A 16,596-nucleotide genomic window follows, 5' to 3' on the forward strand; every position below is an offset into this window, starting at 1 on the left:
AATTTTAAAATGTCTTATGTGGATAGAGCCTGGACAATTAGTGCATGAATGTTCCTTTATTTTTGTCATGTCCTCCTGTCTTAATTTCTGGTGTTTTAAGATTACTTTTACTACTTTATTCACCTCAGCTATTTCAAAGTTTTTAAACATTCTGAGAGGCTTATTTTTGCACTTGATGGAAATAACTATATTTCAGAATTTAAGTTGCCAAATTAAATTTGCAGAATTTAAGTTGTCCAAAACATTCACTGCAAATGGAGTTCAAATGTCTCATAAGACCAAATGTGCCATATAGTTTTGAAAATGAGAAATAAATGCGTCCCACATTCCCTGTGCTCTGTAGGCAGTTTATGTATGACAAATGATCTCCTTTGATATATTGCACTCAATATTTTATTGTTATTATTATTATTGTAGGCAGTCTGGGGCCATCGGGTCACGCTTGACTGGAGCAGGATGGGGCGGCTGCACTGTATCAATGGTGCCTTCTGACAAGCTGAGTACCTTCCTAACAAATGTGAAAGAAGCTTATTACAAACGCAATGACCAAAGGTTAGCTCTGGAGAAGAATAGTCTGTTTGCTACCAAACCTGGAGGTGGAGCTTTGGTTTTTCTTGAGGCCTAAAGAATGTAAAAGTTTCAAAGAAACTATGTAGGGCATTTGGGAACTGGCAGGACTTCCTATGCCACAGTAAATTAATCCCTTTTCTGTTTTGTATTATAATGAGCAGTTGCTATTATCAAGATACATTTCTGAAGAAACAATTAGAAGAGATTTCTTAGGCTTTATAATGCATTTTTCCATACTAAAAATATCCTTCCAACAAAAGGCAGCCTCAATACTTATTTCTTTCTGGATTATGCAATGTAACGGTGATTTACTAAAATGTATTCTTTTGAAAAACGGAACAAAGCAGACAGTTCAAATAAAGAGGAATACTTTTCTTAAATCTTTTTCTCTTTCTTTTTTTTACTGATATAAAGGTAAGTGCAAATTGAATAGAGAGCTATTTCACTTTATCAACCCAAATGAGGTAATATTCAACCCTTAATTTCAGGGGATTGCTTTAATGTTGGGGTTTACTCACTTCTTCCACTACTGGGTAGTTTCTTGTCCCATGTTGCGAATTCCTGTGGAAAACAAAGAAGAAAATTGAACTGTTAAGGGAATTGCAAATGTTTTGCTGAACATTGAAACTTTTGTAGGATTCTCAGTGAGGAAAATATATGCTATTATTTTTGCAGTAGCGCCTCTAGACCTCAGTCAGGGATTAGGGCCCCATTGTGTTAAGTAGTATGAGCTTATTGTTGCAACTGTTTAGAATGCAGTTACCACAGTATTTTTACAACATTTGAGACAACTGCCAACTCTTTCCAAATCCTGAGGAAGCTGAGCGACAGGCTTCCTGGTTTCTTGGCCAGAGTGAGTGACATCATAGCTATCATGCAGGCTGAAAGAGCTACTGGAGTCTGACTCCTCTCTTCCATGCCATAACTTTCTCAAAAATTTTCCTTTGGGGCTAAAGTTTCTCTTGCTTGGTCTTAGCCCAACAATGACATTTTGGGTTTTAACAAAATATGTTCTACTATTTTTGAGTTGTGCATCATGAAAAAGATATTTCCCCTAAACTACCAAATAGCCAAGCAGACTTTATGGTGGTCAGACAACTCAAAAACAAATTAATTTTAATCTTTATATGTGTTTGCAGAAATTTGGCTCACAATTGAAAAGCTACAAATAATTGAAAGTTTCCCATTGACTAGGGATAGAACTTAATTTCTGTTATTCTTTGACTGCTCATTGAGGAAACGATCCTCTCCCCAGTGCCAAACCAAAGTAAATGGGTTTGGTGGAGGGTTGGCCTTCCTGGGAGGAGGGGGTAGGGGTAAGAGCGGGTCTTGCAGATTCTGTTGGCAGCCTCATGGCTGCAAGAGTAATAATTAATAATGAGCATCTGCAATCATGCTTCCTCTCCCCCTCAGGATAAATGGTTAGTGGCTCCAGCCTAGTCTACCCATCCCTTATAGTGGTGAGGAAGGAATCTCTAGGAAATTCTGCTCCATAGTATGCAACATACTTGCTCCCTGCCTTGTGTAGTGGAACCTCAGAGGTTTTCTGGTGGCAGGACCCATGCAGCCTTGATGGACCAAGCAAGATTTGTCCCTGTGTATATCTCTAGAGCTATGCCAGTTTGACTACAAAAATCTGCATTCAAATAGACATCTCTCAGAAGAGATGTAGTATGCATTACCCAGACTATCCCAGGTGAGGAGTGAGTTCTGGGACGCTTCTGACCCAGTGAAGGAGGGCTGCCAGATTTGAACCAAGAGGCAACACAGACTTGCAGACTTTCTCAGGAGTCTCACTGGGAACATGTAAGAGTAACATTAAAGGTGGGGACTTCTGCTCCTGGGGTGTCAGAAACAAACAGAACACTGGGGATTAGGGAAATAAGCTGACAGTTCACAGAGGAAGAAAGACAAAGGTTTAAGTCAGGGCAGCTGGAGAAGAAGACCAGAACAATGGGATTGTGGGGAGATGAGTTAGAGGGATCTGGTTGGTGGGGGAAGGAGAGCAATGAGGGATGTGGATAAGAGTAGGGAGAGAAGCAGAACTCCTCAGAAAGGTTCTACACTTAAAATAGGCCTCCTCTATGACTGCTTATATGAGCTTACATATGGGTTATATGCTGTTAATGTGTAGCAAATGTGCAGATTTTCAGCCAGACCTGCAAACAAGGCAGGCAGGGATCTTCCAGAAATGGCAAGATAAACTCAGAGATCTCCAAGAAAGAATAATTTGGCATTTAGTTTCTAAATTACTTTTCTCTGATCTCATTTATTACCATGTTGCCAGAAACCTTGGGTGTAAATCATGTGATAAACTCAGGACAGATAATTGCAGGAGAGGGGGTGTAGAAATCAGTCTCAGAGGGTTAAAAGGCCCTCCTCCCTATCAACAATCCTGTTCAGCTGAGAAGAGGTTACCAGAGTATCAGTTAGAATCAGCTGAGAGGGAGCTACCTGAGGTAAATTAGGATTAGCTGATTCCAACTAAGGGCTGCCTGAGACATTTTTAAACCCTCCCCTGGGGGAAGAAAGGGGGAAGAGGAGAGAGAGAGAGAGAAAGAAAAAGAAAAAGAAAAAGAAAAAGAAGGTGTCTGGCTGCCAGTAGGTTAGGAGCAGCAAGACAGTGAGCCTCACCAGGAGGGGAGGCTGCATTCCCTCCCATAAGGGAGAAGAACAAGCTAAAAAGACTGGTGGAGGGAAGGAACGGACTTCCCCTGTGCTACCAAGAGGGACTATTTTACCCAAGCCTGTCTTGCCAGGGCTAAAAGCAGCAGAGGCTGGGGAGACCAAGAAGGTGCCTTGCCACAATCAGTTGTTATTTATTTTCCTTTATAAGTACATAACAGCCACCATAGCACATTATGCACTGTACCATTCACAGGCCTGCTTTTCTAATGACTTAGGTGTGCATTATGTTTGCCCAAGTCCTAAGAAAATCTGGAACATATTTTTGAGATTTGGAAGGAGATTGGAGAGACTGTTTTTATTACTGTATTATTAAAATTACATACCAGTTCATGCATTAACATATCTGCACTCAGCCTTAGTTCAGAGGGATTCTTGGAGGTGCTCTCTGTCAGTCTAGGAACAGAATAAAGGATTTTTTGCATCAGCAACATTTTAGTTGAAGTTGAGCATGACATTTTTTGTAGTTTCTGAATGTCCCCAAATATGTGGAAGTTAGTTTTCATGGCGCATCAAGCTTTAATAAGTTTCATAGTTGGCCTGTCAGTAAGTCTGTTAACACAGATCTTTATCAATGAAATAATCATAGAATCATAGACATATAGGGCTGGAAGGGACCTTGTGAAGTTTTGAAGTCCAGCCCTCATGCACTGAGGCGGGACTAAGTAAACATAGACCATCCCTGATAGGTGTTTGTCCAACCTGTTCTTAAAAACCTCCAGTGATGGAGATTTCACAGCCTCCCTTGGAAGTCTATTGAAGAGCTTAACTACCCTCATGGAAAAGTTTTCCTAATATCGAAGCTAAATTTCCCTTGCTGCAGATTAAACTAATTACTTCTTAGGGAAAACCCTCAAATGTTGTAAAATTGTTAAAGCAAACCTTCTGAACTTCTGGTTAATTTCTTTTCTCTGCTTTTCTATTTCTGAGATGTCTTGTTTACACTTATTCTGAAATCTGCAAAACCAAAATTGAGTACATAAAATTATTTAACTGCTTTCAATGGGAATTCCAAATTACTCAACTTGCACACATAAGAAATGTACTCAAGCATTTTATGCAGTCACTGAAAATATGAGAAAAGGAAATTTTTAACTTTTATTTGTTATTTAAAGGAGAAGTTGATGAAACTTTATGGTTGGTATTTTAAAACTTCTCCAGCAATCAAAGAAAACAGCAAAAACAAACTATGCCAACATTAAGGGTTAGAAATAAAAACTGACAATGAGTTGGGCTTTTATGGTTATAAGAAAGCATTGAGCTCTATTAATTATTGAAATATGGACAGTGAGGAGAGGGACCACAAAGAAGGGGAAAGTTATACATGTTATAGTCCCATCCTGTTGCCTTACCTGTGAAGAAATCTCTGCATAACAATAATAGTAAAACTAAACATCCCCAAAGTGCTATACAAACATCTAGTGAAGCAGCTACTACCCAGAAAGCACGAAGAAAACCTCAGTGTGGATGTGAGTTTCTAGCATAGCTCGTAGACTCCTGTATGTGCAGCCGCCATGTTTAAAACAAGGAAGTCTTTCCAGAATCGTGTTTATTTAAATCAGCATTTTTTCTGACTCAAGGGACAAAATATTTTCTACCTTTTTTTAGCTAAAAGAATTCAGTGTACATATTTAAAGTAGTTTGTTTTCTAAAACAATAGCAGAGAACTTGAGTAGTGGTAATGCATCCTATAATGTGCATTATAATTATTGATGCAATATGATGGATGGGTTTTATCTTAATATAATGGCTATGAGTGTAACATTCAATGGCTGCAGAGTGAGTTTAATCCTACTGAGCAATAGAGGAGACCTAAATCTTTCCAAAAGGATTTCTAGTAAAAATACTGCCAGACTTTTAACTGCAGCAACATTGCCTGGAGCCATATTAATACTCTGTATTATCTTAATCCTATTAACAAGCACTTCTCCAGCACAGTATTCACTGGTTTCATATCTTGTGCACGCGGGGCCGGCTCTTGTTCCACTTTGGAATCAAGGGGAGTTTTGCCATTTGCTTCAATGCGGGGAGGAAGTTATCAAAGCTCTATTTTTGACATTTAGTATATATGGCAATCCAGTAGATAGTAATTATTTACATACCATCTGAAGAAAGGGTTAGTACCCGGACAGGTATCACTCTAATGCCCACATGTATTTTAAAAACTGCTTTAAACTTACACAGTATAATCCTCCCGGAATTCCCTTCTGAGCCTCCGTGTCTCTTTAATAACTTCTTGATAAGTTGGAGCGACTGGCGTGCTACAATTCCAGTCAAGCGAAAAGATTTCTGTTTTCAGACATTTTGGGAAGTTAATTGGTATGCTGTATGCCAATCAAATTTACAGAAGGACAAAAATCAAACAAAGTGACCCCCCCAAACAACATTCAGTTCAGATCCGCGTTGTTCTAAAAGAAGATACTACAATAATTAAACTGCAACTGTTATGACTAGTATTGAATTATCAGTTTACATATATGAAATATATGCATCATCAGACAATTAAGTGAAATGAACTGCAGAAAGAATTCCTACTGAGAAATCAGAACCCACAAAAGCAGACTGTTATGGTTCAGCATTAGTCACACTGTAAACTAAGCATGTGGAATGTTCAATTACAATAATAAAAGTTTATTTCAAGGCAGTTGCAGGACTGGTTAATGGTAGGATGGCGCAATATAAAAAACTATGCCAAAGGAAAGGTGATATTTTAATTGGAAATTGTGCTCTGTGACATAATTACACTGATGGATAGTCTGTGTGCTTGTGGTTGTCAGGCAGACAGAAGCAATCTGTCACAATCTTGTATTCTCAGCTCTTTTGTTTTAGCTCTTCTCCTTTTGCCATTCCATTACCAATAACACAACGACAAAAAATTATCCCTACCCTGGATCTAATCTCTTAATATATGCCCCCTAGTTCTGGTCTCGTGTCAAAGCATAATTTTCAGGTAATGATCTTCATATTCCATGAAGCCTGCACTTCTAAAAGATAGTCTGATTGACCTTTCTGTGGGTTTCTGCGTGGATTTTAAACTGTTACTTAACAATGGAAAAAACTGAAATTAAACTGCTGGAGAGGGTCTGTTCACAAGAATTCAAGGAAATCTTCATAGCCTTCAGCTGAACCTTGGACTTCACCTCTGTCAATCAACCTGGTTCACAGCAATAAGATGACAGCTGCCAGGAAGCTGGTGGAAGCATTGCTCTCCTCCATGTTGTAGGGCAGTGATTGTCAAACCCCTTTTGCACAGCAAGCCTCTAAGTGCGACCCCCCGTATAAATATTTTAAAAAGTGCTTTTAATTTAGCACTATTTTAAAATGATGTTTGTTAATAGCACTTTTCATAGCAGACATGGTAGCTTGCTAGGAAGCATGTACTCACAACCGCCAGATAATAACTTTGCAACCCCTTTAGGGGTCGTGACCCCCAGTTTGAGAACCTGTCGTAGGGGTTGATCCTGCCACTGACATCAGTACCTCCCACGATGATCTCCTTATTTATAAAGGGACAGATTCTGCCACCTCTATTCACACTGAATACTACCCAACACCTTCCCGGTCTCATTTATTTCAGTGGGACTGTATTACTCAGCACGAATCTGGCCCTACTGGTCTGAATCGCTGTTTCACTCTAAACTGATTGATAGTTTTCTTTAGACTTGCTGCTTCTGCAGAGATTTGTTCCTTGGTTTTATGTGTCTCTTAAGTACAGGAAAATGCCAAGATAGAAGGAAAAAAGAAAGCTTCAGTCCAAGCCATTGAAAAGATTCCTGAGGTCTGCTCCAATGCTTTAGCAGTAAAATCAGCAAATGAACATTCTCTCACTTGGGGTGAAATCCTGGCCTCCTTGATGTCAATGGGAGTTTTGCCATTGACTTCAGTGGAGCCTGGATTTCATCTTCAGTTCCTGGCACTCAGTTCCTCGCAGTGCAAGATTCCTACTGAGAAAAGTGTGCAAAATGAGAGTAAAAATATTATCAAGTGAGGCTGAAAGTATTAACCACCTTTCAGATTCATTTATCAATAAAGTGTTCTCCTTAATCATTAAAATGTTATGGAAATTAAAAAGTAAAACCTTGAGATTACTTGGTATTTAAGAATTGGTGGTTGATGTAGAAGAAACAAATGAGATGCATCAAACACTCACTGGGTTTATTTTCTAGATTTTAAATTGGAAAGAATCTCAGATAACAGGCAAAAATCTTTCTGTTGCACCCCCAAATTAAATCAGATTATTTAACTTTCTCAAGATTCATGATGAATTGATCTTGGCCAAGAGAATTAATACCTGGGAGACAATATGTATTAATAGTGAAGAGAGAAAAAAGAAATGTACCTTCTGTCCGATGATGATCTTGGTACATCAGATACAAATAATTCAATACAAAAGTTACTTACAGCTGGATCACATTGGTGCCCAAGCAGCTGTCTTCTTTCCAGACAAATTGGGCATGATTTTGGATGGGAATTAAAAGTCTTCTCTTTGACAATGATCAGAACAAATGATTTCTTGACTTCAAATTAGTTATTCAAGGGATCCTGAAGCAGATTTGGATACAAGTTGTAGTGCAATTTCCACTGAAGGTATTATTAAAGACTTTCTCTTTGCCTGATTAATCTAATGAAGTTCATTTGTTTTCACTGTAGAGTTACTTACTGGTGCCCTAAGTGATCTTTTTAGATATGTTCGTTAATGAGTTAACTTCTTTTTTTTGGTCTTGGGTGACATTTTTAATTTTGTTCGTTATACCGCTTTAATTTTTTTTGTGATTTTTTTTCATTAATTCAATCTATAATTGATATTTGAGCAAATTGTACTGATTAATTGTTGTAGAACTCTTTTCCTTTCCCCTAACTGAATATGTGTGATTAGAATTTCATTATCTTCCTTTCCTGTAACCTTTGTTTTCCCCTTCCTATAAAACAGTGGTTCCCAAACTGGGGTTTGTGAACCCCCTGGAGTTCATGAAATGTTACAGGGGGTTCTCAGGAACACATTCCCTAATGGTGGACAGAGCTGTCCCCGAGGACCGCATGCAGCATGAGACCAGAGCCCAGAGCCCCTGGACTTCCAAGAGCTAAGGAGATTAAAGCAAACATATCTATTACATTGAGGAGATTTAAACTTCAAGACTCCTTGTAAGAAATGGAAAGGGAGGTGGATATTTTTTGCTGTTTTTAAAATTAAATAGGCAGCTAGTATTGTTTTTAAAATTATTATGAAGAATAAGTTTAAGGTTTGTTGTAACATGCATTGTTAGCCTGGACTGCTCAACACCTGAATGCTTGTGTAGGAAGAACTCTTTTTGAGTTGGCTGCTTAAATACCTTCATGCTGTTTCACGTCTGATGCTACTTGATGAAACATAGGAGCCTTGTTTTATAACAGGCTTACTCAAAGTGATACAAGCTATGAAAGTAAGATTTTGGAAGAGTGTTCCCGTTTTCATAATGTAATGAAAATACTGTAATGATAAATAATAATAATAAATAGTGTGTAATAAGCATGTCATAAAAACAAAATTTATATTTCCAGGATCACTGCTTTTATCATTTATATTCAGTTAAAGGAGAAAATTCCTGGAAATATTCATTTTTACTAGGGGGTTCACGAGACTTGACATTTTAGTGAAAGGGGTGCACAGGTTGTTAAAGTTTGGGACCCACTGCTATAGAATATCGAGATGTGTTTATGGAATCTGATTTTTTTGAAAAGATTCAAACAAATATATAAATAAAAATGCAAAATGATCACAAAAGACGGTTACTCACCTTTGTAACTGTTGTTCTTCGAGATGTGTTGCTCATATTCATTCCAAGTAGGTGTGCGCGCGCCACGTGCACGTTCGTCGGAAGAATTTTCCCCTAGCAACACCCGGCGGGTCGGCAGGCGCCCCCTGGCGTGGCGCCTTTGCGGCACCGTATATATGCCCCTGCCGACCCGGCCGCTCCTCAGTTCCTTCTTATTCTTGCCGGCTACTACCGACAGTGGGACAGGAGGGCGGGTGTGGAATGAATATGAGCAAACACATCTCGAAGAACAACATTTAAAAGGGAGTAAAACCGTCTCTTCCTTCTTCGAGTGCTTGCTCATATTTCACTCCAAGTAGGTGGAATCCAAGCCTTACCTAGGCGGCGGGGTCCAGTTGGGAGACTGTGAACTACAGAACAGCAGCCAGAGCCGCATCGTCCCGGGACTGCCTGCCACCAAAGGCGTAATGGGCAGAAAAAGGTGCACTGACGACCACGATGGCTGCCACGACATATGTTCTTGGTATAGGCACACCGGGGAGGGAAGGCCACATCGAGGGACGCTTCGCGCTCTCGTGGAATGAGCGGTAACTCGCCCTGGAGAAGTGGAGCAAGGCATTACATGTTTTGATGGCAGGCCGTCACCCAGGATGATATTGTTATTGCGATGAAAGACAGGGTGACCCTTCATCCTGTCTGCGACGGCAAACAGAATAGTTGAGGGAGGTCTTTCGGTATAGGGTCGGGTGCGCTGTCAATTGTAAAACGCCAGCGCCCCCGACAGAACATCGAGTGACATGCAAGCTCTGCCTCGTGCGAGGACGCATGAGCGTTTTTGCGGTTGAAAAACACTGGAAGGAAAATGTCCTTGGTTTAGTGGAATGGGGAACCCCCTTGGGCAGAAAGGCCGGATGCGGACGGAGTTGCACCTTGTCTTTATGGAATATCGTGTATGGTGCGTCCGCCACCAGAGCGCGAAGCTCTGAGACTCTCCTGGCCGATGTAATGGCCACAAGGAACGCCACCTTCCACGATAGGTACAGGAGAGAGCAGGTTGCCAAGGGTTCGAAAGGAGGGGCCATTAGTTTCGAGAGAACCAGATGAGGTCCCAGGAGGGGGCGGGATAGCGGACCTGGGGATACAGGCGCTCCAGGCCCTTGAGGAACCTCGAGACCATAGGGTGAGAGAAGGCGGAGGAAGAGCCTTCTCCTGGATGGAAGGAGGAAATGGCCGCTAGGTGGACGCGGAGGGATGAGAGCGCGAGGCCTTGTTGTAAGGTGCCATAGATATTCCAGTAGCACTTGGATGGGAACCTGAGCTGGTGACAGTCCTCGTGATGACACCAGCAGGAAAACCTCTTCCATTTTGCCAGGTAGGTAGCCCTGGTTGCAGGTTTCCTACTTCCCAAGAGCACTTGCTGCACTGGGGTGGAACAGCGCAGCTCTGCAGAGCTCAGCCAGCCAGGAGCCACGCAGTCAGGTGGAGGGACCGGAGGTCGGGGTGGAGAAGCCTGCCGTGGTCTTGTGATATCAAGTCCGGATGGACCGGCAGGGGAACCGGACTGGCTATGGACAGGTCCAACAGCGTGGCGGTACCAGTGTTGGCGAGGCCACGCTGGGGCGATGAGAATTAGTCGGGCTGTCCCTGCGTAGCTTTACGAGGACTTTGTGCACCAAGGGAAACGGCGGAAGGCATAGAGGAGGTGGGGTCGACCAGCAGGTAGGAGGAACGCGTCCGACAGAGAGCCGCGGTCGAGACCGCGGAAGGAGCAGAACAGGGGCACTTCCGGTTGGTGCGGGACGCGAAGAGGTCGATTCGGGAAATCCCCACCGCCGGAAAGAGAATGGACTATGTCCGGACGAAGAGACCACTCGTGGGCTAGAAAGGACCTGCTGAGCCGGTCTGCCAACACGTTCTGGACTCCTGGAAGAAAAGAGGCTTCCAGATCGATGCCGTGGGTTACACAAACTTCCACAGCGTCATCGCCTCCTGACAAAGAGGGAGAGAGCGCGTCCCCCCCTGCTTGTTTATATAGTGCATCGCGGGTGGTGTTGTCCGTGAGCACTAAGACAGAACGGCCTCGCAGGTGAGGAAGAAAAGCCTGGCAGGCGAGGCGGACGCCCTCAGCTCCCTGATGTTTATGTGCAGCGACAGCTCCCGAGAGGACCAGAGGCCCTGTGTTCGACGAGACCCCATGTGAGCTCCCCAGCCCAGAGAGGATGCGTCCGTTGTTAAGGAAATGGACGGCTGTCTGGGGTGAAACGGTAACCCCGCACACACCAGGGCGGGATTTCGCCACCATCGGAGGGAGTGTAGGACGCTTCTGTGAGTGTGACAACGATGTCCATGCTGTCCCTGCGTGACGGTAAACCGAAGCTAACCATATCTGCAGTGGGCGCAGGCGGAGTTTGGCGTACTTGGTTACAAAAGTACACGCCGCCATGTGGCCTAAGAGGCTGAGACAGACCCTGGCCGAGGTCGTGGGGAAGGCTAGCAGGCTGTCTATGATAGTGAGTAGTAGTGCCTGGAAACGGCTGGGTGGAAGTGAGGCTGTCGCGACCATAGAGTCCAAGACGCCCCGATGAATTCTATCCTCTGGGATGGTACGAGGATGGACTTGTCGAAATTTATCAGGAGCCCTAGAGATTCGAACAGGTCCCTGATGATTGTCATGTGCGCGGCGACCTGAGCCTGGGAGGACGCGCGAACCAGCCAGTCGTCCAGGTAAGGGAAGACACATATCCCCTGGCGACGGAGGCAAGCGGCCACTACTGCCATACATTTCGTGAAGACACGTGGGGCAGAGGACAGGCCAATGGTAGGACCGTGAATTGAAAGTGCCGGTCCCGCACCAGAAAGCGGAGAAAGCGTCTGTGAGGCGGGTAGATCGAAACATGAAAGTACGCGTCCTTCATGTCGAGAGCAGCGAACCAGTCTCCCGGATCCAGGGAAGGGATGATGGACCCCAAGGATACCATGCGGAATCGTAACTTCCTTACGAAGGCGTTGAGTCCGCGGAGGTCTAGGATGGGACGGAGACCTCCTTTCGACTTGGGGATTAAAAAAATAGCGGAGTAAAACCCTCGGCCTCTGAGGTCGTGAGGCACCTCTTCTATCGCTCCGAGTTCGAGAAGCGTGAGGACCTCCTGCCAGAGGAGGTGCTCGTGAGAGGGGGTCCTGAAGAGGGACGGGGAGGGTGGGTGGGAGGGTGGAGGCGAAATAAACTGGAGATGGTAACCAAACTCCACCGTGCGCAAGACCCATTGGTCTGAGGTTATCCGGGTCCACGCCGGAGGAGGGAGAAAGGCGGTTGGAAAAAAGAAGAGGAGTCCGGGAAGGGACTGGTGCTCTGCTCTCTGGCGCACCTTCAAAAGTTTTGCTTCGGTTCCGCCGGTGGTTTGGCGTACCGTTGTTTTGCCCCCCTTGGGAACCGGACTGGCGTCGGTCGGTTTCACCCGTCCCCGCCGTCTGTTGAAGTCTTGGCGGGGGCGTGGTGGGGGATAAGGGCGCTGAGGTTGCTGTTCGAAAGGACCTCCGCTGGGGGTCTGCGGTGTGGCATGCCCAGGGAGAGCGCATTTTATTATGCGGTTATCTTTAAGGCTTTGCAGCCTTGGGTCCGTCTTCTCTGAGAAGAGGCCTGCCCTTCAAAAAAGGGAGGTCTTGTATGGTATGCTGCAGCTCCGGAGGTAAGCCGGACACTTGCAACCAGGAAATCCGTCTCATGGTAACGCCCGACGCGATGGTTTCTAGCTGCTGAGTCTGCGGCGTCGAGCGCAGCCTGTAAGGCTGTCCTTGAGATCTTCTTGCCTCTTCCACGAGACTTTTGAACTCAGGGCGGGAGTCTACGGGACCAGTTCAGTAAACTTGTCCATGGTCTGCCAGGTATTAAAATCATATCTGCCTAGCAGCGCTTGTTGGTTTGCGACACGTAACTGGAGACCCCCAGCGGAGTAAATCTTACGGCCCAGCAGGTCCAAACGTTTAGCCCTCACGCGATTTTGGGGCGGGGCTGGTTGGCCATGGACGCTCCCTCTCATTCACGGATTGGACGACCAGGAGGAGCATGGAGGAGGATGGGTGTTTTTGTACAGGTAGTCGTACCCCTTGGGAGGGGACCATGTACTTTTCTCTCCACGCCTTGGCCGTCGGAGGGATCGATGCGGGGCCTCCTGCCAAATAGGGGACTCCGCTATTGGCCTGAAATAGTCGTATTTTGAAGGGCAAGGACCCTCGTACTGTGCATTCGGATCGAGAGAAATGTCCACTACGGGATCCTTCAAACTTCCGGCACCTCCTCCGCTTGTAGATTAATGCTCAAAGCCACTCTGCGAGCAAATCTTTGATGAGCGCGAAGGTCAATAGGGACGGCGGGCCGAGGGTCGAAGTGCCCGCCACTGCCTCATCTGGGGAGGAGGAGGAGGAAAGACCGGGGGACCGGGGGCTCCCCTGCAGGTTGTTGATCCAGAGCACTGGCTCGGGTTCGAGGGGAACGTGCCTCTGGGTCCATTCGATTGTGCTCGCGGCAACATCGGTTGCCGGAAAGCGAGAGAGAACGCTGATGGTGGCCTCTGGCACTCGCCCGCAGGATTGTCTTTTTTGCTTTCGGGTTTTCCAGCATGATCTCGGAAAAGGCCGGCGGGGCTTGTAAAGGATCGCCTGGACGGCTTGATGGGTAATTTGCCCAGAGTTGCGTCCAGAATCGACCGGACCACTGCACTGCGGTGGGGCATGCGTCCGGATCTTTGGCCCACTAGATGACTTTCGTCGACGGTGCCTAGAGCAAGCGACGCTGTCGGGTCGCCGCATCTGACCGACCGGTGGGCCCGCCGAAGGACCGGTGTCTGAAGGCCAAGGGCGGGACTGCGACACACCCAGTATGGCGAACAGCTACGGGACGGTGCGAACGCATCGGACCGCGCTACCGTGCTCCCCAGAGAGAGTGACGGCTCCCCAAACGAAGTGCCGCACCGCGGGAACGGGTGCGAGAGTCGGAACCAGTGAGCGCACAGTCCTGCCCCGAAGTCGGGATCGGATCGGGACCTGACGACCAACGCCGGAAGCAAACACACCACTCGACGCCCGCCGGCCGAGGGTAACGACCGGGAGCGGTCAGAATAGTGCGCCGACGGCTATGATGGACGCCGTCGGAAAGCCCGGTACCGTAGAGCCAGCCTCTGCCAGCGAATGCGGGCCTACTGGGCTAGCGTCAAAACGGTCTGTAGATCGGGACTGGACCGGCCTAGCCGCGGAGTACGACGGGCGCCGGCAGGAGTAGGATCCCAAAGGTGCGAAACGGAGAAGCGCTCCTTTGCGAAGACGCGGCACGTCGGATCCCCCCGATGGGAACCATGGCTCCCTTTGCATCGGCCTGACGACAGCCGACACGGAAAGCCCGGATCCGGCGACCGGATCATCAGATCCACTCGGGAGAATATACCGGCGCCACTATCAACAGTTGCTCCCTAGAATTGGAGGTTGAAAACGCTATTAGGGATGTGGGAGTGGATCAGCCTAGCCGCACTCCACGTTCCCAACGACCGACACGGGCGGGTAAAGAAGGAACTGAGGAGCGGCCGGGTCGGCAGGGGCATATATACGGTGCCGCAAAGGCGCCACGCCAGGGGGCGCCTGCCGACCCGCCGGGTGTTGCTAGGGGAAAATTCTTCCGACGAACGTGCACGTGGCGCGCGCACACCTACTTGGAATGAATATGAGCAAGCACTCGAAGAAGAATCTAGTGTTCCTTATATGCAAGTTATATGATGACTTCTTTCTGAAGAATGTAGGCAGAACTGGGTGAGAAAAACTCATTCTTGAAGAGGAATTTAGATGTCCATTTTTGAGAAGAAATAGGAACTGTACAGGCTGTGAGTCTTTTTGAAATTCTACAGAACCTAACCCCAACTCCCTTACTTCCATAGCTGAGTTAACTACCACACTAAAAAAATAGGAAATAAAATGTATCTGAACCAAGGGACTCTAGTAAGGATTTACAGAACTTCCTTAAAATTAAGTTAAGGCTACACAGTAGAGCCATACACTTGATCTAAGCCAGATATTAACTATGACCTCAAGGAACTTAATGGGGGGGAGGGGCTGAAGACCAAGAAAAATACTATTACATTGCTTTTAAAAGCTTTTATGGCAAAAGCCTGAACCCTGAGGGTATTTTCAACTAAATTCCTGTATAATTCTTTATGGAGGAAATCAACAACAGAACAGATGATGAGTTTTCAAAACACTTTTCTTTAGTTCCTTCTTCTCACAAGCCCAGTTGACAGAACGAAAGGTTGTGGACTAATGTCCTGGCCAGGACTTTGTTTCTTGGTGGAGGTAAACAGATGTATCTGAAGATCTGTAACTCAGAAAAGGCTAATGGGGAGGTGATGGGCCACTGTTCAAACTGACTTTCAGTACTTCCCAGCAGGGAAGCAAGATGCCAGTTTCTTTGAAAAAAGCAGTTACTACAATCTTGCTCCAAATAAAGAAAGAAAAAACTCTTGATGCTGACAAACTCTTCAGTTATTGCCCTGTTTCAATATTCAGAATGTTCAGATTTCCTTGATTCCAGTCAATTTGGTTTTTTGGACTGGATGTAGCATAGAAACTGTATTGATCTTGCTGGTTGATAATCTCGGTATCCAGGATCACACTCTTATGTCTGTCAGCTGTCTTCTTGACTTTGACCATGAGGTACTATTCGTTCAACTGTGGACTCTAGCTGGGGTAGATGGAGTGACTACAGGTGTAATCCACAAAGGTAATTAGGCACCTAAGTCCCCTGGGTAGGCATCTAAGTCACATTTTTTAGGCACCATTGTGAAACACAAAACTGCTGTTCAGTTGCTTCCTAATCCTTTAGGGGCCTAAACTCACTCAGCCCTGACATTTTTGCCTCTGGAGTATGCGCTCTGCAACTTCACTCCAAGTATCTGGGTGCTTGTCTTTTGTGTAAGGTCCTGGGCGATTCACAAACTGGGAAAGATAGCCATTTGGCCACCTAAGTTGTGTGCAGGTGCCTGATCCGGTAGGTATGCTGATAGGGCACCTATCAGATCAGGCCCCTCAGGCAAGTTCAGATCAAACAGGTTGAGTGGGGAGGGGACTCCCCCTTAAAACTGTTTGCCTCGTGGATAGGGTACTCACCTCTGATGTGGGAGACCCCCTGCCTGGTTTGAGTCCCTCTTCCGCCTGAAAAAAGAAGAAAGGATTTGAACAGAGATCGGCTACCTCTCAAGTGAGTGCCCTAATCACTAGACTATAGAGGCATTCAATATCTTTCATTTGCCCAATTAAGATGTCATTATTATGTAATTAAAGTGGAACAACTTCAACAGGAGAAACAGAGGACATGCCACATTAGAGTATTTCATAGCTTAGTGGTTAGGACACTTACGTGAGCCACGGCAGATCCCTATTCAAATCCCTTCTCCTCATCAGGAAGGGGGCGGTGAACCAAGGGGGCTCCCACATGCTGGGTGAGTCTCCTATCGATGAGGCTGAAGGTTACAACAGAGGGCTTTCCTCTCCCCTGGCTGTTTTGTTTCAGACTGACCCTTGACTTAGGCAGCCGAGCACGTATCTTCCC

At 45.7% G+C, this 16,596-nt stretch overlaps 2 protein-coding genes across 4 annotated transcripts in view; one reads left to right on the forward strand and one right to left on the reverse strand.

The window, feature by feature from the left end:
* The window catches only part of GALK2 (galactokinase 2), a 63,058-nt gene extending 62,108 nt beyond the window's left edge, over positions 1-950 (forward strand). For all 3 annotated transcript variants that reach the window (XM_032763035.2, XM_032763045.2, XM_032763053.2), the window contains one exon: positions 418-950. In XM_032763035.2, the coding sequence (XP_032618926.1) occupies positions 418-625 (208 nt within the window). In that variant the 3' untranslated portion in view covers positions 626-950. The remainder of the gene's footprint in view (positions 1-417) is intronic.
* FAM227B (family with sequence similarity 227 member B) overlaps positions 1-16,596 on the reverse strand; it is a 161,989-nt gene that overhangs the window by 1,100 nt on the left and 144,293 nt on the right. Inside the window, exons 13-16 of the mRNA XM_075069648.1 lie at positions 5,436-5,513; positions 4,138-4,212; positions 3,582-3,651; positions 1,089-1,131 (exon numbers count right to left, since the gene is read on the reverse strand). Coding sequence (XP_074925749.1) covers positions 1,089-1,131; positions 3,582-3,651; positions 4,138-4,212; positions 5,436-5,513 — 266 coding nt within the window. The remainder of the gene's footprint in view (positions 1-1,088; positions 1,132-3,581; positions 3,652-4,137; positions 4,213-5,435; positions 5,514-16,596) is intronic.

This window comes from Chelonoidis abingdonii, chromosome 9 (assembly GCF_003597395.2).
Source record: "Chelonoidis abingdonii isolate Lonesome George chromosome 9, CheloAbing_2.0, whole genome shotgun sequence".
NCBI classification, from domain to species: domain Eukaryota; kingdom Metazoa; phylum Chordata; order Testudines; family Testudinidae; genus Chelonoidis; species Chelonoidis abingdonii.